This window comes from Argentina silus (assembly GCF_951799395.1).
Source record: "Argentina silus genome assembly, chromosome: 8".
NCBI lineage: Eukaryota > Metazoa > Chordata > Actinopteri > Argentiniformes > Argentinidae > Argentina > Argentina silus.
Window position 1 is genome coordinate 14312364 of NC_139662.1, and position 23108 is coordinate 14335471.

A 23108-nucleotide genomic window follows, 5' to 3' on the forward strand; every position below is an offset into this window, starting at 1 on the left:
TAGTTAAGCTTTTAATACAGTATGACTGCCAATGACAAGCTAATGTCGATCTCTCTACCATGCCACACTACCCCCCACCATCACTCTGTCACTGCAAACTGCACAGTCTTGTCTTTACATCCTCCCACAAAATGGAGGAGCTGATGGCAGTCCCAGAGCGCTTGTAGCCTATTAGTCCCTCCATCCCTCATCAGTGTCTGACAAGCACAACAAGCGGCCAGGACTCCCTCCTTGTGCTTTGGATGCAGGCACTACAATGTCACGTCTTTGCCTTCTGGGAGCCTGTGTGTGTGTGTGTGTATGTGTGTGTGTGTGTGTGTGTGTGTGTGTGTGTGTGTGTGTGTGTAGGTGTGTGTGTGTGTGTGTGTTTGTGTGTGTGTGTGTGTGCCATGACCTAGATCTGCTTATTAACATCAGAGCAGGGCGATTCACTCACAGCTTTGTGCCTGAGCAGTGAACTGTGCTTCTGATTCAATGACACTACATCTAGCCACAGTATAGCTTTATTTATTCCCTGCCTGCTCCCAAATCTTTGGTGTCCTCCTACATAATAACATCAACTCCCCGGACTGAAATTATTATGAAATATAACCCATTTGTTCACATTACATTGGATTGGGAATATCGTTTTTTTGTCTATAAATGATTGACTTAAAATTGTCAGAAATGTATTTTTCTATAATGCTTTGATGTTTTCTCTAACTTGGCTGCAAGGAAATGTACAGTTTAGGTAAATGATGCGTGTTCCTATTATTGGCTAGCTGGTGAATCGTGATACAGCTTAGCCGAAAGGCTGCAGCAGCGTCGTGACTCCAGTGGAGGCTGGTGGAGGTAGAAATCGGAGGACAGGCTCATTGTAATACATGGAATGGGATGAGGAATGATGTCAAACACACGTGTTTGATACCATTCCTTATTCCATTCCAGGTATTACAATGAGCCTGTCCTCCGACTTCTACCTCCACCAGCCTCCCCAGTTCGTGATACGGCTTAGTTGAAAGGCTGCAATGGCATCGTGACTCTGCTTCTGCTGACGCTGATGCAGTAGGACTCAAAAATATGCTCCATCCTAAATCTCCACTCTCTACCCTCAAGTGTGCATTGGTGTAATTCCCCCGCATAGCATAGGATTGGTGCAAATGTGAGGGAGTTTCCCCCACATCTTTTACACTAGCTCAGCTCATTCCATGCAGGGGAGCGGGCAAGCTTACATTTCAGAGACAATGTCTGAGAATTGGGATGCAGATAATAGCTGACAGACAGTCATTTCTGAGCCCTTATACTATTGGAGCAGGGGAGGCTAGTGGAGGTAGAAATTGGAGGCAGGGCTCATTGTAATGCATGGAATGGAATGAGGAAGGGTATCAAACACGTGTGACAACCTCCCATGCATTTCAATGAGACGCTCTTTATTTTCTACCTCCACCAGCCTCCACTACATTGGAGTGATAGGGGCAGGGACTCTTTGGTGGTGGAGGTAGGGTGTAGGGCCCTGGCCTACATCCTCAGCTCAGCCTCCACTCTGCCCGGTCAGGTGAGAGTAACACAGCCAGACAAAATTGCATCAAGCTCCTTCAAAACCTGGGGGTGAAAGATATGGGATATCATATCACCAAGGGAGGTGTTTGATACCATTCCTTATTCCATTCCATGGATTACAATGAGCCCGCCCTCCAATTTCTACCTCCTCCAGCCTCCACTAACCTCTATCAAGATTGGTAGTTGTAGCTCATTATGGCTGGCTTGAACACACAACAGATGAAAATGTCTTATTGTTGATCCTCAGTCATTCAAATTCAGGCTGCTCAGTTTCTGCAGGGCCCTCTGGTGGTAGCTATTCAGAATAGCTTTTGTTTTACAGCAAAGCAAATTGAATCAAGCAAACTGAATCAGTCACAGGCACAGCAGCAGGCATAGTATAACCTCTTAATAACCTGTCATCATAAAAAGTGGGTGAGGAATGTTCAGTGAGGAAATGTATTATAATGAACTACCTGGCCAAAGCGTCAGATTCAGTGTGGTCAGATTTAGGGAGAAAAATCATTTCTAGCATTTTCTCCCAAAGGAAAACCATAAAAGAGAGCGGGGGGGGGGGGGGTTCAAATAAGGGTTATCCCTCAATAGAATAGAATAGAATTGGCGTGGTGAAGATCATTGATAACTGGTGAAGATACAACAGTGATTTAGCGCATATTGGCAGGAACTATAATTAATACACCGGAACCGAATTGCTCATACTAAGCTTCCTATCGGTCGTATTTTGTTGCAACACTCATTCAACATGACTTCCAAAACAGAGCCAGCATGTCAAATATTTTCATTTCAGGACTACAAATCATCTCCCGATCCGATTTACGAGATTGTTGCCCAATGTTTACAACCATCGCCAGTCCCGATCGTGATAGACAACGGTTCTTTCCAAACCCGGGCCGGTTGGGCATGCAAAGAGGGCGATCTCAGCGCACCCAAGCTTCTTTTCAAGTCCGTGGCGGCAAGAAGCAGAGGGGCAGCGCGCAGCGAAACCCAGATCGGCAACGACATCTCCAGCCTCGAGCCCCTGCGATGGCTTCTGAAAAGTCAGTTCGACCGAAATGTGGTGGTGAACTTCGAGATACAGGAGCTGATGTTCGATTACGTGTTCACGCACCTCGGAATTGGCTCAGACTCGGAGGAGGTGAGTAAATAGCCAAGTTAATTTACCAGTATAGCTTATCCAGATAGACAGGGACTGTTATACACTGGCATCTTGATTAGTAGCTACAACTGCGCCGCTGAATGTTATTCGAGTGAAATCAATGTCAAATTAACCACATGGGAAGTTTCTTGGTGGATTCATGTAATGTATCTCCATCTCTTATGATCAGGGCAGTGTGGATCACCCTATCGTGTTGACTGAGGCGGTCTGCAACCCTCTCCACTGTCGCCAGATGATGTCGGAGCTCCTCTTCGAATGCTACAGGGTTCCTCATGTCTCTTACGGCGTAGATAGCATGTACAGCCTCTACTACAACAACGCTCAACGCAGCCTCCAGCCCCCTCACACCGGCATAGTCCTCTCCTCCGGCTACCACTGTTCTCATATTCTACCCGTCATCAACGGCAGGTAACACTCCTCCTCCTCGGCTCCCCACATAACTGCCTTCACCCATTTGGGGAGGTTGGTTTAGGTAGAAATTGGAGGACAGGCTCATTGTAATGCATGGAATGAAATGAGAAATGGTGTCAACAAAGTGTGTCCTCTGTGGCTCAGTTGGTAGAGCATGGCGCTAACAACACTTAGGTTGTGGGTTCGATTCCTGCTGGGACCATATATACTGAAATGTATGCACTCACTGCAATGTAAGTCGCTTTGGAAAAAAGCTAAATGGCATATATTATTATATTATATTGATACACATACTGTATGTCACAGGCCTAACATTTATATTCTATTCTCTCCAATTCTATTCTCGTCTAGTCCATTCCATTTCATTCTGTTCCGCTCCATGTTTGTAATACCCTTTGCCCTGTTGCCTTCTCAGGCTGGACGCGGGGAACAGTAAGCGTGTGAATGTGGGCGGGAGTCATGCGGCCTCGTACCTGCAGCGTCTGCTCCAGCTGAAGTACCCTGTTCACCTGGCCGCGGTCACCCTCAGCCGCATGGAGGAGCTGATGCACGAACACAGCTACACGGCTACAGACTACCACCAAGGTTTGTGTTATACACACATACACACACACACACACACACACACACACACACACATACACACACACACACACATACACATACACACTCACTCACTCACTCACTCACTCACTCACTCACTCACTCACTCACTCACTCACTCACTTAGTCTTAGTGTGTGACTGTATTGCTTCCTCCCCCTCCCTCAGAGCTGGAGAAGTGGCGCAGCCCGGAGTTCTATGAGCGGGAGGTCCATCGCATGCAGCTGCCCTTCTCTGCCAAGGTGCTGGGCGGGTGTGTGAGCGTGGAGGAGAGGCAGGAGAGACGGGCGCAGCAGCTGCGCCGCCTGCAGGAGATCAACGCACGACGCAGGGGGGAGAAGCTACAGCAGGACCAGGAGAGGCTGGATAAACTAATGGCCGTGCAGGCAAGGACCTACACACATGAGGATAGACAGACAGATACACACACATGCAGCCAAGGACCATGCACGCACCCACAAGCACATGCACATACATACACACAGACACACACACTCTACCACCGACCCCTAAGGTCTGTCTGTAACACTTACTTGTGTGTATGTGCGTGTGTGTGTGTGTGTGTGTGTGTGTGTGTGTGTGTGTGTGTGTGTATGTGTGTATGCGTACGTGGGCATGTGTGTGTATGCGTGTGTGTGTGTGTATGTGTAGGAGCTGCTGGAGGACGGGCTGCTGGAGCAGTTCCATAAGAACCTGGTGGAGCTGAACATGGACTCTGCTGAGGAGCTGCAGTCCTACATCAACAAGCTGGGTGTGGCTGTGGAGCAGGGCAGACAGAGGCTGCTGCACGAAGGACCGGAGGGGAAGTCTGAGGTGAGAGCTCACAGACACCCTGAAGCCTATTCCAGCCCCTAGACCAGCAGTTCCCAAACTTGGTTTCAAATTGGAGAAAATCAAACTAACCCCTATGATTTGATAAATAAGACACAAACATTTTTATTTTCTATGAAGACAAACATTGTCTGTGTATTGCACCTGTAGCTGTGTATTGCACCCGCAGTGTTTTGGGGTTCAAATCCAAGCAATAAGAGCTTGTTGTTGGGATCACAGGAAATTATTGATGTCAATTTGGGGTCGCGAGACAAATAAGTTTTGGGAACCCCTGCCCTGGCCCTATACCCCTTTCATACTTAGTAGTAGATCTGAGAGAATTGGATAGGTGTAAGCAATAATATACTAGCTCCACCTAGCCCTCTAATCATTGTTGCCATCAAGCTTATATCTATATTGAATATGCTTAGGTCTATAGAAGTGTCAGTTATTTATGATTATAAGAGTAGATTTCCTAAACTTGGAAATTGGTGAAGAATAAATTGAATAAACAAACTTATGTATAAACAATCTTGTGTGTCAGGTGTCAGAGCTGGAGCAGCCAATGGATGAAGGGGACGGAGTGACAGAGATGGAGCCAGACTTCAGTGAGGAAAACACAGAGGCAGAAAAGCCTATCGGTATTGTACAGGTAAATAAATAGCACATAATATAATATTTTAATGTTAAATAACAATCGCTTACTCATCTTCTCTGAGTCGTTATTTCAGTTATAACAAGGTATACAGTACTTCTGTTATTTAACGTCTCCTCTCTTCTCCTCTCCTCTCCTCTTCTCCTCTTCTCTCCTCTCCTCTTCTCCCCCCATAGCCGGTGTTCAACATGGCAGAGTACCACCAGCTGTTTGTGGGTACGGAGCGCCTACGCCTCCCAGAGATCCTCTTCCAGCCCTCCCTGATAGGAGAGGACCAGATGGGGCTAATAGAGACCCTGCAGTACGTCTTAGCCAGGTAGGTGAACACACATTTCCTTTCTCTATTTCCCTGCAATACGTCTTAGCCATGTAATAAGTCATACATGTCTTCTCTAGTAAGTTTTCTTAGAAATAGTTTTTAAATGTGTATTTGCATCTTTGTAACATTGTACACATATGTACACACTGGTCGCTCCCTGCTTTGCCTTCTTGCCTTGAGGTTTCTAACCTCAGTGGGTCCTACCTGGTTAAATAAAGGTTAAATAAAAAAGGAGCAACAAATTCTGTTGGCAAAAAACTGTGAACTCCTGAGAAAATTATGAGAACTGAGTAAAACACAAGAAGTAGGTATGTCTGAAGTATATTATATTCCTCTGGTTGACTGTGTACAGGTACACTCCTGAGCAGCAGGAGGTGCTGGCGAGCAACGTGTTCCTGACGGGAGGGAACATGCAGTACCCAGGCATGAAGGAGAGGATGGAGCGAGAGATGCTGTCCATCAGGCCCTTCCAGTCCCACTTCCAGGTACACACCTCTGTCTCTGGTTACATGCCCAAATAAGGACTCAGTTTTTAAAAAATGCATAAAGACAAGGTCTAGTTAGATAGCACGGTAAGCTTACTTGTAGTGATATTAGAAGGGTTCTAGTATGTTGTCTAGGGATGTTGAGAGCAGAGCAGATTCTATCAGGAGAGGCTGGTGGAGGTAGAAATCAGAGGACCATGCATGACAATGAGCCCTCCCCTGGATTCTATTGTATTCTAGTAGACGTTATATAAACATGCATGGTGAACCAGCACCCTGTCTGTCCTCCCCAGGTGTCGATGGCGTCGAGGCCAGGTTTGGATGCCTGGTATGGAGCTCGGGACTGGGCCTTGCAGCACCCCTCTGGAGGGGGGGCAGCAGACGGCTGGATCAGCCGACAGGAGTACGAGGAGAAGGGGGGGGAGTACCTCAGTGAACACGCCTCCTCCAACACCTTCATCCCCATGACGATAGCCAAGCTAATCCCACGCCCCGCAGATGCACTGCCAGGGCCTGTCACTGCGACAATGGTGGCTCCTTCTCCCGTTGCCGGTGTTCCGGCGTCTTTGTTGTCCAACGCGATGTCTGACGCCACAGCCCCGCCCCCAACCTGAGCCCTCTCCCTCTCTGACTAAATGCCTCAAATCTCAAATGGACCCCTAGCCCCTGACGACACAGGGGAAACCCTGTGTACATTTGAAACTGTGCCTTTTGTAAAGCAGCATAGATTATGATGGACCAATGGACCACTCATATTGAGTGGTTATTGCTGTAAAGATCATTGGTCCAGTGGCATTGCGCTATATGTTTGTTTTTTTATACATCATCATGTAAAATGTAAATGTTTAAGTGTTTTTACTTGTAGAGTTTTTCCGATTTGTTAGCTTGATTGAATCATTACTTTTATGTTGAAAACTAGCATATGTCAACAGAATGTGGGTGCCGGCACAAACTGGCATTTCAGAAATTTGTAATTTAAAATATTTGAATAAAAAAAAAACATACTTTCAAATTGATTGAATTCTGTGTAAGACTCTTAAATGACTTGCTCTTTTGAAATGTACATGCTGAAAAATGATAAGAAAGTTGTGATAAATGTATGTGATATTTCTACTGCAGTTCACCATCATGCCACACGGCGGCAGTGTTCTACAATGTACTAGATCATTCTCCTAACTGGCTATGGAGAACAAACAGAAGCTTGCTCAACATTGACAGGGGCTGGAATGATCAGCCCACATTTTACATCAACCCTACGGTACTGTATAGTGCTGGTGGAGGTAGAAATCAGAGGACGGGCTCATTGTAATGAATGGAATGAGGAATGGTATCAAACCTCCATCAGCCTCCCTTGCTGTATAGTCAGCCACCCTGTGTCCAGTTAGTACACATTAGAACTCATCTGGCCTGTACATGTAAGTAACACAGACCCTCTGTGTTACACACACACACACACACACACACACACACACACACAACTGTCCAAGTAGGAGGCTTTACATCACACAGGTCAACAGTTAATCCAACTCTAATCTCTAAACAGCTTTGCCTACTGAGAAACTCAAACTGCCCAGTAGAATTACCTAATTATATTTATGTTTGTTTATTTGTACACTGTGAAATGTCATTTATTGTGTGGTTTACAACACGTTCGTGAGAGAGAGAATAGAAGTATACTAAGCTAGCCATATCAGGGGAGGCTAGTGGCACAGCCACAGACAGGGGAGCAGAGCCATACATCAGTCTGCCCAGGAGCAGACACAGATTCTGACTGGGATGAAGTCAGCCTCATAAAGAGTGTGTGTGTGTGTGTGTGCAAGCCTACCTAATCATCTGGAGAGACTGATCTATGATTCAAGGCGCTGGTAAAATTATTACAGTACACAGTGAACCACCTCATTGTTTTTTTACTACTAATTGAACTTCAGGGCTGACATCGTGACACTGCATCTTGCATCCACTCAACAATGAAGCGGTGTGTATTTGAGATTCCATTTGATAAACATCATACCCAGAAGCATCTCAGTCAAATCAGTAGCTGTGGTAGAGAATGGTTGTTGTGATAAAAATCTATCAATCACAGTGATCAATCACTGAGATTTCCCACAGAAGACTTCAGAATGGTGACTGTAGATTCATCTTACATCTCTAGTTGAGACTAGTCTTTCTAGTCTGACTGCAGTGTCATGTGTAGAGTCACCTCCCGGTGTTATGAAGCAACGACTCCTCAGACAGATGGAAGTCTGGCAGCTCCTTTCTGAAGGTGTCAGAGGCAGTGCTATACAAAGCAAGGGAGGCGGATAGAGGTAGAAATCGGAGGACGGGCTCATTGTCATGCATGGAATGGAATTAGGAATGGTGTTTGACAATGAGCCCGTCCACTGATTTCTACCTCCACCAGCCTCCCATGGATCCACGACCAGGTCATAGGTGTGCAGCTAACTGACCACCTAGTCATTATGTCTCAGAGATGCTGGCTGACAGAGACAATGGCACTGCTGTCCCTGGATAATCACACCAACACAGCAGTATGATACACAACAACACAAAACATGTGTTTGGCACTGGGCCGCATGCTTGTATTGTATCATACCCGCTGTGTGATAACAATTAAACGTTAGAATGAGAGAGGCATCCATTGTTGTATTCCAGTCAAGTGGGGGACGCTGCAGGTGTGTGCTTTTCACTAAATACAGCATTAGAGTGGCATTGGCCACCTGACAAACACATCATCTCCATCATCACAGCAGAGAGAATATATGGAAATAGACACACACACACACGGACATGCACACGCACGTGCACACATGCAGAGGCACACGCACCGACGCGCACAGGCATGCATGCAAGCACTCACACACACACACACACACACACACACACACACACACACACACACACACACACATACAGACACACAGCAATAATATAGCTGAGCAGATGCACTGAACAAGGTCCTTCAGATCTGTCCAGGAGGGCAGAGAAACTATGGAATGTTCTCATCATAATCTGTAAATATTAAAAGGGAGGAAGTTAGGAGTCCTTCAATATTGAGGTTGTTCATGAACCATTTCATTTGTGTGAGTTGTGGGGTGATATGACTGAGGGCACCTTCACCCTTTAAGAACTGTGCCTTTTTATTCTCTTTTATTATGATAACCGTGTTCGTAAACACCTCCCCCACCCACACTTCTGATAATAAACAAACTTCAACTTCAACTGCTGTATTTTTAGACGGTTTTTAATAACCGTCTATCTACATGCATCATCCAATCACCTTATCTATTCTGGAGGGCCACAATGGAAATAAGCCTTCCGGCTTTACTGTGTTTTTGTCCTCAATCATTTTAACATATGTACTGATGTCTCTGGCTGGAGCAGATGACTACTTTTAATTGTTATTTTTTGTAAAATTGCAAAAGTGGATAGTTTGTGAGACCTTTGCCTTTTCCAAAGTTCAGACGCAGAGACGTTGCTGTTAGAGGAGCCACATGGGCTCAGAAGGACACATATTTGTACAGTATGTTTTTCCATTTCCTCCGGTCGTGTCCCTGGGGTGGGGCCCGGGGCTCTAATGGCTGGACTAGGGAAATTAGCACTAATCTGTTTCTGAGAATCCTAGAGAAGATGTTAAATTGTTATGTTGACTTTGTTATGATTAACTTTTTTTAAATTAATTTTCTTTCCTTTTTTAACATAATTAGTCAACTTTTTAAAGAATAAAAGTCTCCTACAACAGTATACAATATGTTATCCAATCAAAGAAAACGTTTGCGATATTGTTTACGGTAGACCCGCAAAAGTGCGGGCGTAAAATGTCCCAAGAAACCAGATGTAGACTGTATCTTCACCTCCCTTCCTCCCTCCGCCCCTCCCTCCCTCATTCACTCTCTGCCCCCTCCTTCCACCGGGCCCCTCCCGAGCAGAGAGAACCGTCTCAACAAGGTTTTGGGACGCGTCCGCAAAATCTGAATACATTTGCACTTGTTGCTGTTCAGCAACTTTAACCAAAGATGATTCGAACAGCGATTAAACATGCAAAAACGCATCCTGGCGTAAGTAGACTCTTATTATTTTTTTATTCCATTTGCCTCAAGTGAGAAAAGACAATCATTTATAGTTGCTTAGTTGTTGGGAATATGGCATATAAGCCTACCGTTGTTTCTGATTTAGTCATGAACTCACCAAATTGAATAATACAAATGAGGCCCAATGTTGTCAATGTGTATTCAATGATGTTCATAAGTGGAAAGATACAGCTGGTCACCAAGTGCTAAATTTTGACGCACAATGCCACAAGTGGGATGATGTCACCAGTAGCGAAATAGTAATTTATTAAATCAGAAATTCATTAAATAATAAATAGATTTCTGTCAATGTTGTGATGTTACCCTATTGGTGTAGACCTATTTGGGGATGTTAGAAAAAAGGTATAGCCTACGTTTTTAGAAAAGTGAGACTTATAGGCTACCTTTGATGAATGGTTTTGGTGAAGAGAACACGAACATTGGACCCAAGGTCTCAAACAAATTCTGTGCCTTGTTGTTTGTTAACAGTGGGATTGAAAAATAAGACTGGATTTATTAGGCTACTGACCCAAATAGGCAAAACGCGTGCAAACAGGAGAACATAATGCCATAATCTTCTACACTGGGTTTGAAGAGGCAATTACCATCCAACAAATTAGGCTAGGTGCCCTCAACGGCAAATCAGCCAGGACTAAACATAATTGCAAACCAGTGCAAAATACTCGGTAAGGCAAAGTATACTAATTTAGTAGACAGTTCAGCATTTGGACAGCGCCACAGGATTCGCCAGGAGTCCAAACACTCTCAGTGGAAAAAGGACAGGGCAACAGTTCGCTGAGTACATTCGCTTGAAATAAAGAACAGCTCTAAAGCACTCAACCTTCCAGAGTAATAGCATAAACTCTAGTATACTCAGTCAGTCAATGAAGCCGCATTGACAAGCAAGGCTTTCGGAAATCTAAATTTATCTAATCTGATCCAAACATAATTCGGTAGGCTACTTAGATTTCGTGCCACACGCTGCCGTGAACGGCCCGTGTGTGTAGAGGTTAGCAAGTGAACAATGTGGATTGTGGGGATATATTGACAAGTTTACAAGCAACGCATTCATCTCCACCAAAATTAATGCCGTAAGACGTATTAGATTTATTCTATTCAGGTTATTTTATAAACAGTCACACATTTGACAAGGCCTCGGCTTCTGTATGAAAGAGAGGTGTAATTGTCATGTCAGTTACTATCGAGAACGAACTGGGTCGATTTAATGAAATCTGAGATTATCCGTTCCTTTCACTGTTTTCCCTCGTTGTTACCATGTCCCTCTCAACCCCACTCAACAGGGTTCCTTGATCCTGTGTCTGAGAGAGACAGAGAGAGAGAGGGGGAGGAGGGAGGGAGGGATGGAGAGAGAGAGAGAGGGAGAGAGCAAGAGGGGGGCAGAGAGAGGCAGAGAGCAAGAGAGAGAGAGAGAGAGAGAGAGAGAGGGAGAGAGAGAGGGAGGGAGGGAGGGAGAGAGAGAGAGGGAGAGAGCAAGAGGGGGGCGGAGAGAGAGGCAGAGAGCAAGAGAGAGAGAGTGAGAGAGAGACAGAGACAGAGAGAACATTCAGCAAAAAAGACAGAGAAAGAGAGTTATTTTTAACCTGGGTTAGTGCAGTGTTGATATACCTGTGCATGCATAGCCTATACACAGTCAGACACACTGAGTCAGACACACACACACACACACACGCACGCACGCACGCACGCACGCACGCACGCACGCACGCACGCACGCACACACACACACACACACACACACACACACACACACACACACACACAAACACACACACTGTGGCTCCATGTGTCAGCACACTCAATCCTCAGTCTTGTGACCGTCCTTAAGCATGACTCTAATCCCTGAATCCCTATTAATCAGACTGTCTTCTGTTTACTGTGACCGTATTGGTATCCATAGGGATGGGTTTGCTGATAAATCTTTAAGTCCACTGTAGGACAAAAGATGATAGCTCTTAGGAAACTCTCCCCAGAATTTCTAGAGCTTTTCATTCTGTTTGTGTCAAACTGTGAATCTGTCTTTTTCTGTATTCATTTCTCTCTTCCTCTATTCCTCCCTTTTTCTTTCTCTCATAGCTCATCCCCCAGTTCTTCTTTATCTTGTTGGGAATGGGAGGAGCCTCCATGTATTTGCTCCGCCTGGCGAGGGGACCCCACGTCACGTAAGGCAATCTCTCTTTCTCTCTCTCTCTTTCTCTCCCTCCTTCTCCCCCTCTCTCTCTTTTAGATGTTCCATCTCTAGCAGGGAGAGGTTACTATGACACTCAGTAGTTGCAGTTCTTCATCTCTACACATGTGAAGCAAGGGAGGCAGGTGGAGGTATACCTATAGGTGGAGGTTCAGGCTCATTGTAATGCATGGAATGGAATGAGGAATGGTATCAAACGCACATGTGTTCCTCATTCCATTCCATTCCATCCATTGCAATGAACCCATCCTCCAATTTCTACCTCCATCAGCCTCCCCTGATGTGATGATTTTTCTACTGCTTTGTAAAGTTAATGCATGTGTTCCGTTGTCCTTTGGGGACATTTATAGCTCATATGCTATTCCATTCTACTCTATTCTATCTTGGTGATTGACAGCTCTTGTCCCACCCCTCCTAGGCATCAGTTCCCTCACCACTAGTGGCAGCCTACTGTACACCCCCCCAGAGACTGTTATGAAACTAGTTCCTGTCTCATGTATTGTTGATCCCAGTCAGACTGACACAATTCCTCTCTCTGATCTTACTTGTGTCTCCCCTCACCTAACCTGGTTGGGTTGCTGTGCTGCTACATGCTATGCTACTGTATGCTGTGCTACTGTATGCTGTGCTACTGTATGCTGTTCTACTGTATGCTGTGCTACTGTATGCTATGCTACTGTATGCTATGCTACTGTATGCTGTGATAATGTATGCTGTGCTGTTGTAGCTGGAACAAGACCAACAACCCAGAGCCTTGGAACACCCTTGACCCTACCTATCAGTACAAGGTACATACCATAAATACTCTAGTAGCCAGCCGTACACTTGATCCTATGAGTGCATGGTACTGTAAATACCCTAAAAGCCACACACTTTGCCCTACTTAACAGTGTATGTAAATAGTCTCACAATAGCCGGCACACAACACAAACTTGTAGTAATGTAAGTAATGTAATGTAATGTAAATGGAACACAGGCTGTTGATCTAACTGACAATAACAGCCTCAAGTGACAAATAAAAAGTGAAATAATTTTGTATTTGTCTTTACACAAGTGGCCAAAGAGTGAATCTGTACGTGTTTTACTCTGAGCATTACATTCATCTTCTTGCTTCGATGGCACCATTCTTACTCTTGCATTTCCTCTCTCCCGTATAGTTTGTGGCCATCACCCAGGACTACAAAGCACTGAAGAAGCAGGGGCCAAACTTCTAAGCCCCCACCCACCTCTAACCCACCTCTGCTCTGACGGCACCTGGTCCAGCGAGGCTAGGCTGCCTTGAATGTATATACATATGCAGTAATAGCCTTTAGTGTTTTTTGTGCCTATCAGACACATTCATAGCAGCAGCAACTGACTGCTTTGATGCCATTTTAAGTCAATTGTAGTGTAGTCAATGGAGGATAGATGATCTTGGTGCAATGAAGCTTTTGGAACACTCATCCAGGTATATCTGTATAAAATGGCCTCCTTTGGGAAGTGTCTGGGGGGGAAATGTGGATCTGCTGTCATTTCATTTGGGTATGACCCAAAATGACCTTTGCCCTGTAAGAGGCAACAATTGGTCTGTATGGACACTAACAAATTAACATCTGAATTGCTTTTTTTTTGTTGCTCTCATCCACCTTTATTGTACACCTGATTTGCAATAATTGTAAATTAAGATTTACAATCTTAAGAATGTTGTCACTGATCTTTAATGCATTTATGAAATTAAAAAAGAGTGGATGTAAGAGAATACTGACACATACATACTGTGGGATTGATTGGTTGATTGATTGATCATTGTGATGATCAAATCTATCCATTTGTCTGTTTGTCTTATCAAAACAAACACTGCATTGTTAGTTTAGCAGTCACTAAATTCAACAAGGAATGTGTGAGTTATGAAACAGGCGAGTGTGCATAGATTTGTTCACAAATGTTTCTTGAAAAGAGGTTAATCTCTAAATGGAAATGCGATGTCTGAATAAAATATCTTCCTATGGCTCTGTGAGTCTGAGTGATCTTTCTTATGAGCAACAGCTAATGGGGACCCTAATAAACGAAACAAACTAAACTAGCCTATCTCAAGATGTTGACACTGATCTGTGATCCCTCTTATAGAGGGTGACTACCTCATAGTGTGCTTGTAACCAGCATGGTTCGAAACCAGGGACCTCTCACATGGATACCACAGGCATAAACTGTTATACCAAGAGCACATCCTCAGGCTAGATCTGGGGTTAGCAGGTGCAGGCAGGGCTACCTCAAACACAATAAAGTCTAATGACTTGTTTCCATGTTTGTCCTCAACTATTAGATAAGGATCTCATTCATGTCCAGAACAATAACATGATCATCATCGCTGAATACTCGTCAGTCAGCAACATGAACAGTAGCAGCTGCAGCTCTGAGTACATACTGCAGGGGAGGTTGGTGGAGGTAGAAATCAGAGGACGGGCTCATTGTAATGCATGGAACGGAATGAGGAACGGTATCAAACATTGATACCGTTCCTCATTCCATTCCATGCATTATAATGAGCCCGTCCTCCGATTTCAACCTCCACCAGCCTCCACTGACGTACAGTGTTGCAGATCTGGTCCTGAGATAACAGTGTTAGATCTTTCATCTCTGGGAGCAGACTCTGCTAGCTGGGGAACAGACACATGTCAGCACCCTGACGTAATGTATGACAGCAGCACCCCCTGTACACCTGCTGGTGGAGGTAGAAATCAGAGGAAGGGCTCATTGTAATGCATGGAATAGAATGAGAAATTGTGTTTGTGTTTGTTAACATTCCTCATTCCAGAAAGCTTCATAGCACTGAAATCATCATTCATCCATTGACAACACCGGATTTATGATGATCTTACATGGCGCTATGATGCTGTCTAGAAGTTCGTCCCTGATCCACGGTTTCAAACAGAGACAGAGTTCTATATCAGGTAATGCACAGACAACCCTACCATCACCCTCACTCTTGACAACGCTGGCACATTCATAACGGGTCCTACAGATGAAAAAAGAACCTTCTGGCTTAACCTGGTGCATTCACAGTCATGTTGGTGAAGGAGCATTGCCCTGTCTTATACATCTAATAAGGTGAAGTAAAGTAAATATGAACAAATAGAACACCAACATACATCCTCTTTGATCAGCACAGCTGGAGTGGATGGGAAGCCACAGAACAAACATCGCCTAGTGACCCAGTACCAAAGGACATGAAGGGACAGAATGATTTCCCAAATGATTATTTTCAAAGGCCACAAAACACACACACACACACACACACACACACACACACACACTGCGTCAAAGAGTTGTCAGGTCGTGAGAAACAGGCAGACAGACAGAGCTAAGAGCAGGATACGGAGATGTTTGTTTTTCTGTCGACAGAATTCAACGTTCTTATGACCTTTATGACAGCTGGACTGTGGCCTGGCTCTGAGGAAGCACTGTCCTCTGGTGCACACACACACACAGAGGCAGGCGTGCACACACACACACACACACACACACACACACACACACACACACACACACACACAGTATACATGTACTGTACATACATTGTGTACGTGCATATAAACATGCAAAGCTAATTAAATAAGCACATATCATTCACCATGTCACAAAAAGTGTCAAAAGGACAAGCGCGCGCACGCACGCACGCACACAACAATGCTGACCCATGTCAGAGAGTGACTGGAGGCTAACAAATTCTTCCACAGACTTCCAAGGACACATGTTCTGTTCGGGCCTGGGGGACATTCAAGAGCACTGACTTAGATATGCAGCAATGCAATAAGAGGCAGGAACTTCAACATCTTTAATAAAGCCTGACAACAATGACAGTTATTTCCCCTGATGAACAATACAGGAGTCTGAGAATAGTTGAGACACGCAATATTGGGAAATAAACAGACGAGGTGAGAGAGAAAGAGGGAGGGATAGAGAGAGAGAAAAAGAGTAGAAAGTGAGAGAGAGAGAGACAAAGAGAGAGAGAGAGAGATTTCTTTGAAACTTTGTAGCATGTAATACAGTAAGCTCATACAACCACTATAGGAGTCCATAAACCATAAATATGGCTGAGATGCTAGGTCAACAAACACCCACATCATTTTGATGTTTATTTCTGAGGAAGCACACACAGGAAATACCAGAGGTTCATTGCTGCCGTGTTTATGAACTCTCAGAAGCCCCTCCCTCCATATTATAAACAAGATCATATAAAAAGATTCATCCATCCATCACAGTAAGAGCAATGTGAAGTGGAAAATTACAATGTGAAGTGGAATTATAAAAAAACATCTCATGAAGCCCAGCTTGTACCTGGCTACTTGGCTGAGGAATCATTTAATTCACTGGGCTGTGTGTATGTGTGTGCATGCATGCGTGTGTGTGTGTGTGTGTGTGTGTGTGTGTGTTCTGCTCTCTCAGTGGTCAGTGAAGCCAGGCATGGGGAAAGGCCTAGCAAAGGCCTCCACCCTGCAACGCAGGTCTGCGATGCGGGACACCGTCTCTGAGTCCTGCAGAAGGAAGGACTTATAGCTCTGGAGATTGGCTATGAGAGAGAGAGAGAGATGGGGGAGAGAGAGAGAGAAAATAATAAAAAGGGCAACTGATTGATTAGAATCAGTTGTATTTAAATGATCTTTACATACAGTTCCCTTTCTCTGATATTGTTGATCTTTAGGTGACCAAGCTGCTCTGTGCAGTGCTCATACAACGTGAACCTACTGGTCTTCTTCTTGACATCCAGAGCAATGTGGATCCCTTCATGCATAAACGCCACCACCTTCTCAAAGTCTGCCTCCTTGAACTGTCTGGAGGTCAGCGCAGGAGTTCCTAGCAGAAAGCAGAGCACACAATATTACCAGACAATCAATGGAGGCTGGTGGAGGTAGAAAATTGGAGGATGGGCTCATTGTAATGCATAGAATGGAATGAGGAATGCTATCAAACACACATGTATTCCTAATTCAATTCCATGCATTACAAATGAGCCTGTCCTCCAATTTCTAACTCTGCCAGCCTCCACTGCAGACATCACACAGGGATATAGGGTGCAGAAGCAGACGTACAATGCTCTAAAGCCTATTGGTCATGTATTCCATCGGCTAATGGAAGGAATCTGTTGAAAGGAGAGTTGTGAGTTTGCCATTTTGGATCACCATGATAATTATTCAAATGAGACAAATTTGATGAGTCATCCTATTGTCCGTTATTTTGTGTTTAACAACAATGGACAATAGGATTTGACTGAGCCAGTACATCTGCTTCTGCTCCCTACTGCCTCACTGCATTTAGATTTCAACAATATTACAACATGAGGTTTCGTTATCTAAGTGGATACAAAATGGCTGCTTATGTGTTGCTTATTCCTTACGAAACACAAAGACAACCCATTGACACTAAACCGGCACAAGAAATCGGAGGCCGGGCTCATTGTCATGCATGGAATGCCCATCCTCCGATTTCTACCTCCACCAGCCTTCTCACAGTAAACGTCCTCCATGATGTCACCTACCCAGTCGCAGTCCTCCAGGTGTGAGGGCACTCTTGTCACCTGGGCAGGTGTTCTTGTTGGCTGTGATGGACACCAGCTCCAGCACCCGCTCCGCCCGGGCACCGTCCATGCCCTGGGGTCGGAGGTCAACAAGGACCAGGTGGTTGTCTGTGCCCCCTGGAGGAGCAGGTGAGAGAGATCAAAGACGAGAACCACCGAGTGTTATCATTCAGGCTACCTCCACCAGCCTCCACTAGTCTGTATACATACATAGGAACACAGTACCTGAGACCAGGGAGTAGCCTCTCTTAAGCAGGGCGTTGGCCATAGCCCTGGAGTTCAATAGCACCTGGGAGATGTACTGTTTAAACATGGGAGTCGCCGCCTAGTGGTCAAATTTAATTAAAATCAAATCAATGTTTATTTGTCATGTGCACAGAATACAGCTGTGAGTGTACAAAGACATTCAGATTAAGTCTACGCCTGGACTAGAAAGCACTTTAAATGGAGATTCAACAGTATCCACCTGTCTGAGGGCCACGGCCACCCCAGCGATGGCATGGTTATGGGGCCCGCCCTGGAGAGACGGGAACACAGCGAAGTTGACCCGGTCCTGGAGGTCATAGGTCACATCGCGACCCTTCTTATCCACAGACCGCACCCCTTTCCTGAAGAAGATCAGGCCTGCCCTGCAACACGGAGCTCAGGCATGTTAACAAAACACACACATACTATGTAGATAAAGGCACAGAGTGGTATGCTTTAGTTCAGCAGGCTAACACAGCCTTGCCACACTCACTTTACACATTTTTTGTACCGTACAATACCAGGGGAGGCTGGTGCAGGTAGAAATCGGAGGATGGGCTCATTGTAAAGCATGGAATGGAATGAGGAATGGTATCATGCGTGTTTGATACGATTCCTTATTCCATTCCATGCATTACAATGAGCCCATCCTCCGATTACCTCCACCAGCCTCCCTAGATCAGATACCACCAGTATCATAGTAATTGCAGTGCAAAACTACTATTCCCATCAGGCATTGGGGGCCTCACCTGGCTCCACGCAGGGACTTGTGGGTAGTGGTGGTGACCAGGTCAGCATGTTGGAAGGGAGAGGGGACGGCTCCGGTCGCCACCAGGCCACTGATGTGAGCCATGTCAGCTAGCAGGTACGCATTCAGCTCCACACACAACTACACACAGCACCGGTGAGGGAAATAAAAACAACTTTGAAATGGTTTTTAAAATTGTACAACTTTTTAAATTATTGATATAGAAAAATAAATAAATAAATGGATATCATTACAGCTGTAAGTTATGGCTGTTATGTCTGCCTGATATAGAGTAGACTTCAGGGAAGGCTGGTGGAGGTAGAAATCGTGGGACGGGCTCATTGTAATTGATATCATTCCTTATTCCATTCCATGCATTACAATGAATCCGTTCTCCGATTTCTACCTCCACCAGCCTCCACTGGTAGACTCCTGAGAGCTTCCAATACATTGATTTATACATTCAAACTTTTTCTATTGTTTTACAGCTTTCTGTACCGTCTTGATCCGAGCGTAGTCGATGAGGCGGGCGTAAGCACTGGTGCCTGCGATGATCATCTTTGGGCGGAAGAGACGGGCTGTCCTCTCTAGTTGGTCATAGTCTATGAGCCCTGTCTGGGGCTGAGAGGGGGAGAGGAGAGAGGAGAGAGGGAGGGGGAGGAGAGAGGTGAGGGGAGAGGAGAGAGGGAGGGGGAGGAGAGAGGGTGAGAGGAGAGGGTGAGAGGGGGAGTAGAGGAGAGGTGAGAGGGAAAGAGGAGCGGGGGCAGAGGGTGAGAGAGAGAAAGGAGAGAGGGTGAGAGGTAGGGGGGAGTAGAGGAGAAGGAGAGGGGATGAGAGGGAGAGGGGAGAGGGTGAGAGAGGAGAGAGAGGGAGGGAAGGAAACAGAGAAATATCACAAAAACAATTACATTTCTTTGTTTACTAACTTAACTTCTCCTGGGCTGAGGAGCCCACAATGTTCTTATCCATACAAGGCACAGTGTGAATGTGGATTAACACATCACCGTGAGTACTCACGTCCAGCTTGTAAGGCATGGACTCAAAGTAGATGGAGGTGGCTGAGATTCTCTTGGTATCAGACATGTAGCCGTGTGTAAGACTGCAAAATACATTATAAAGTGAAAAATCATATTAGTGGAGAGAATCATCAAAACTACATTCATGAAGTAAAGTTATGCACGCCAAAGTTAAAGTAACAAATGAGTGAGTCCCCTCTGCTTGGAAAGAGCTTCAAAATGTCCTGAAATAACAATAGCTTGTCCCTTTAAATGAGTTTAAAGCTCGGCTAAATAGTATGATGGAAAATTAAGTGGGGGGGTGTAAATGTTTTGACCCCTAGTTGCAGCTCTTTTCCCCAATCCTTTCTTGCTGCTTTAAATGTATGCTTTAAACTGTAGTGCTTGTATTTTTATGATCTAAAAACACTTTGTCTGCCGCTATTTTGGCCAAGTACTCTTGTAAAATTGATTATAATCTCAATGAGACTAACCTGGTCAAATAAATGTTAAATTAAATAAAAAATTATTTGACCATAAAAAAAAAACACACATAAAAACCATAAGAAGGGGGTACTGACTGTCCTCCATCGGGCAGGTCCAGGCCCATGATGCGGTCGTGGGGCTTCAGTACGGAGGTGTAGGCAGCAAAGTTGGCAGGAGAGCCGGAGTAGGGCTGGACGTTCACCCCCCACAGAGCAGGGTCCAGGCGGAACACCGACAGGGCTCGCTTCTGACACAGCAACTCTATCTGATCCACAATCTCTGCACCACCATAGTACCTGGGAGAGGAGAGGAGAGGAGAGGGGAGGGGAGGAGAGGAGAGGAGAGGAGAGGAGAGGGTTACCTTTGTCAAGGATAGTCTTCAGAGTACTTGTTGTTCAGACAGACAGACAGACATAGTTACCTCTGTCCAGGGTAGCCTTCAGAGTACTTGTTGTTCAGACAGGAGCCTTGGGCCTCCAGAGCTGCTCGGCTGCAAAAGTTCTGACAAACACAAAAAACAGTTTCCAAATCCTATGATCGAAAACTCTGTATTTGTAACCTAAATTCTGGAGAGATCAAGGTGTGCAGATTCTGAATAGTTATGGCAGGAAAGACTAAAATGTAGTTGAAACTGGGCCCCCTGGGTGTACATGTATCAGTGTCACGCAGTTCTGTTACAAAGACATCAGAGAGAGAAAAATGACTGCTGATCAGGGAGAGAATATCTCCCTCTTTCTACCCCTTCTCTCTCTCTCTCTCGTTACCCTAGAACTGTCAGCGTTTGGGGATCTTTTAGCCGCACCAGTGGGACTTCAATGAGTCTTCAGTGTGACTGTTGAGCAAGTTGTACACTGTACCATTCACCCTCATCAGCACCCTCTCTCCTCCACGTTCTCCACGGGAGAGAACAGATCAGTGGGTGGCAGCTGGGATCAATCATCAACTCCAATGGGAGCTTTTGACTACTTTTTATTCAGAGAGTCTCTGTGGGGCTGCAGATATGAATGGCTAACAGCACACATACATCTCCTTCTCCATCTTCTGATTTGATGCTGTTCAATAGTAATGGAATGGAAATCTCTTGGCAGTAGTAACACTAAATGGCCTCATAATACAGAACTCCTTTAATGTTGAATGAGCGTTCGCATTTAATCATGACCCTATTCTCAATAGAAAAAAAAAAAAAGAAAATTAACAACATTTAACCCTGTCTCTCTTCTTTTCTATATCATGTTTATCTCTCTCTCTCTTTGTCTAGACTGAAGATAAAAAGGTGACCGTGCCTTTGCCATTAGGGCCCAGACACTCTGGAATGACCTGCCTGAGGATATTAGGCTAGCAAGATCAATATTTTCTTTTAAATCTCTTCTCAAAACTCATCTGTATAGACTAGCCTTTAACTGATGCTGCCCTTATTGTATTTATTTGTATTTGTGTTTAGTGTGTTTTACAACCGATATTTTGTTTTTATTTGTTTATCTGCACATTTGTAAAGCACTTTGTAAGCACTGTTTTGAAAAATGCTATATAAATAATGTTTATTATTATTATCATTGTCTCTCTCTTCTCCATCTCCCACTTCTCTAAAGTCAGTGCTCTCTAACCTCTGAGGCGATCAGCTCCAGACCCCTGCATTGACGATCCTTCTCCTGCTGCAGAAGGCTCCACATCTCTGGGTCGTCGCTGACCAGGCTGTCCTGGCCCGTCCATGGTCCTCCACTGGCCAGGGCACGCCTGGTCGCCTGCAGGAGAGGTTGCCCCTCTCGCCCCCCCAACCCTGGGGCTCGCAGGCATAGGGGCTGGTGAGAGGAGGTAGATGTATGTCACTAACACTCCTTCCACAGATGCATGCACGCACGCATGCACGCACACACACATACACCCCTTGCCTCTCTTTCACACACACACACACACACAGAACAAAAACTCATTTTGAATTTCTAAGTAGCATACAAAAGAGGAGCAGTGAACATTTATTGGCATGAGGTTCTGGAGACCACCTTGGGATTTGGAAATACTGCCACAGCAGAGGGACTGATACAATGTTACTGTACAACTTTATCAAGGTAATGTTTGGTTAGTCTGCTGAAGGCCACACTAGTGTTGCACGATAGTTCCAAAATATCTGAGACTTTGGCCTGATAAACACACACACGGGCATACGCATACACACACGCGCACATGGCAGAAAGAGTCATAAACATATTGCAAATCAAAAGTTGATTAAAAAGGATAGAATCAACCTTCCTTCTCATGAAATAGTCAGTGAATTAGTGGTAATGACCATGGCTATTCAGCACAAACACCACTTCATGGTTTTAATCAGAAGTCCAACAGTCGAACTTCAGCTTAACAGCGGGTTGTCTGAGGTCAACTCCGTCGATTACTGCAATTGAATATTATGAGCCAAAGTACAATTTGAGTCCAACAAGCGAAACACTAAATCAACACAATCTCTCTTAGTATTGTGACAATAAGTTAGGCCTATTTTCCACAAACTTACAGTAATTTGTCTATGCAGGGTATACCGTGCTTTGGACGTTGCAGGTGTGCACAGATCCGTATGGTATTCAAATGTTTTGATTTTCTAATGCCATGCGAAATATATGCGCAGACGTACAATACCAATAACATCGTCACATAAGAGAGCGCTAACTGGCGTGCTTGAGATCTAAAGTAAATCCACACGCGTTCAACAGATGAACAAACTGTTGTTACTCACCCGTAGCACTTGTCGCAGGGACAGGGAGAGCATGTCTGAAGTCACCGACAGTAATCAACTTTCAAAGGTGAGGGTGGAATCAATAGACAAGGGCAAGAGCATGCGCA

The 23108-nt window shown here is 45.0% G+C and overlaps 3 protein-coding genes across 3 annotated transcripts; 2 read left to right on the forward strand and 1 right to left on the reverse strand.

Annotated features, from left to right (window-relative positions):
- Positions 1-2281: 2281 nt before the first annotated feature.
- Positions 2282-6926, forward strand: actr5 (actin related protein 5; the record flags this gene model as incomplete). Its single annotated transcript, XM_083674582.1, has 9 exons — positions 2282-2674; positions 2865-3103; positions 3522-3691; positions 3877-4094; positions 4360-4521; positions 5063-5170; positions 5350-5489; positions 5845-5977; positions 6271-6926. 9 exons carry the CDS (start codon positions 2282-2284, stop codon positions 6589-6591), a joined length of 1884 nt encoding a protein of 627 aa, XP_083530708.1. The 3' UTR covers positions 6592-6926.
- Positions 6927-9892: 2966 nt separating this feature from the next.
- On the forward strand, positions 9893-14240 carry ndufa4l2a (NDUFA4 mitochondrial complex associated like 2a). Its single transcript, XM_083675546.1, has 4 exons — positions 9893-10032; positions 12139-12224; positions 12978-13038; positions 13408-14240. The coding sequence occupies exons 1-4, from the start codon at positions 9991-9993 to the stop codon at positions 13462-13464; spliced, it is 246 nt and encodes an 81-aa protein (XP_083531672.1). The 5' UTR covers positions 9893-9990; the 3' UTR covers positions 13465-14240.
- A 2431-nt stretch (positions 14241-16671) lies between these two features.
- Positions 16672-23034, reverse strand: LOC310807993 (serine hydroxymethyltransferase, mitochondrial-like; the record flags this gene model as incomplete). Its single annotated transcript, XM_083674678.1, has 12 exons — positions 16672-16799; positions 16976-17083; positions 17766-17921; positions 18030-18129; positions 18271-18433; positions 18800-18939; positions 19297-19419; positions 19816-19897; positions 20375-20575; positions 20701-20780; positions 21884-22078; positions 23002-23034. The coding sequence occupies 12 exons, from the start codon at positions 23032-23034 to the stop codon at positions 16672-16674; spliced, it is 1509 nt and encodes a 502-aa protein (XP_083530804.1).
- Positions 23035-23108: the final 74 nt, after the last annotated feature.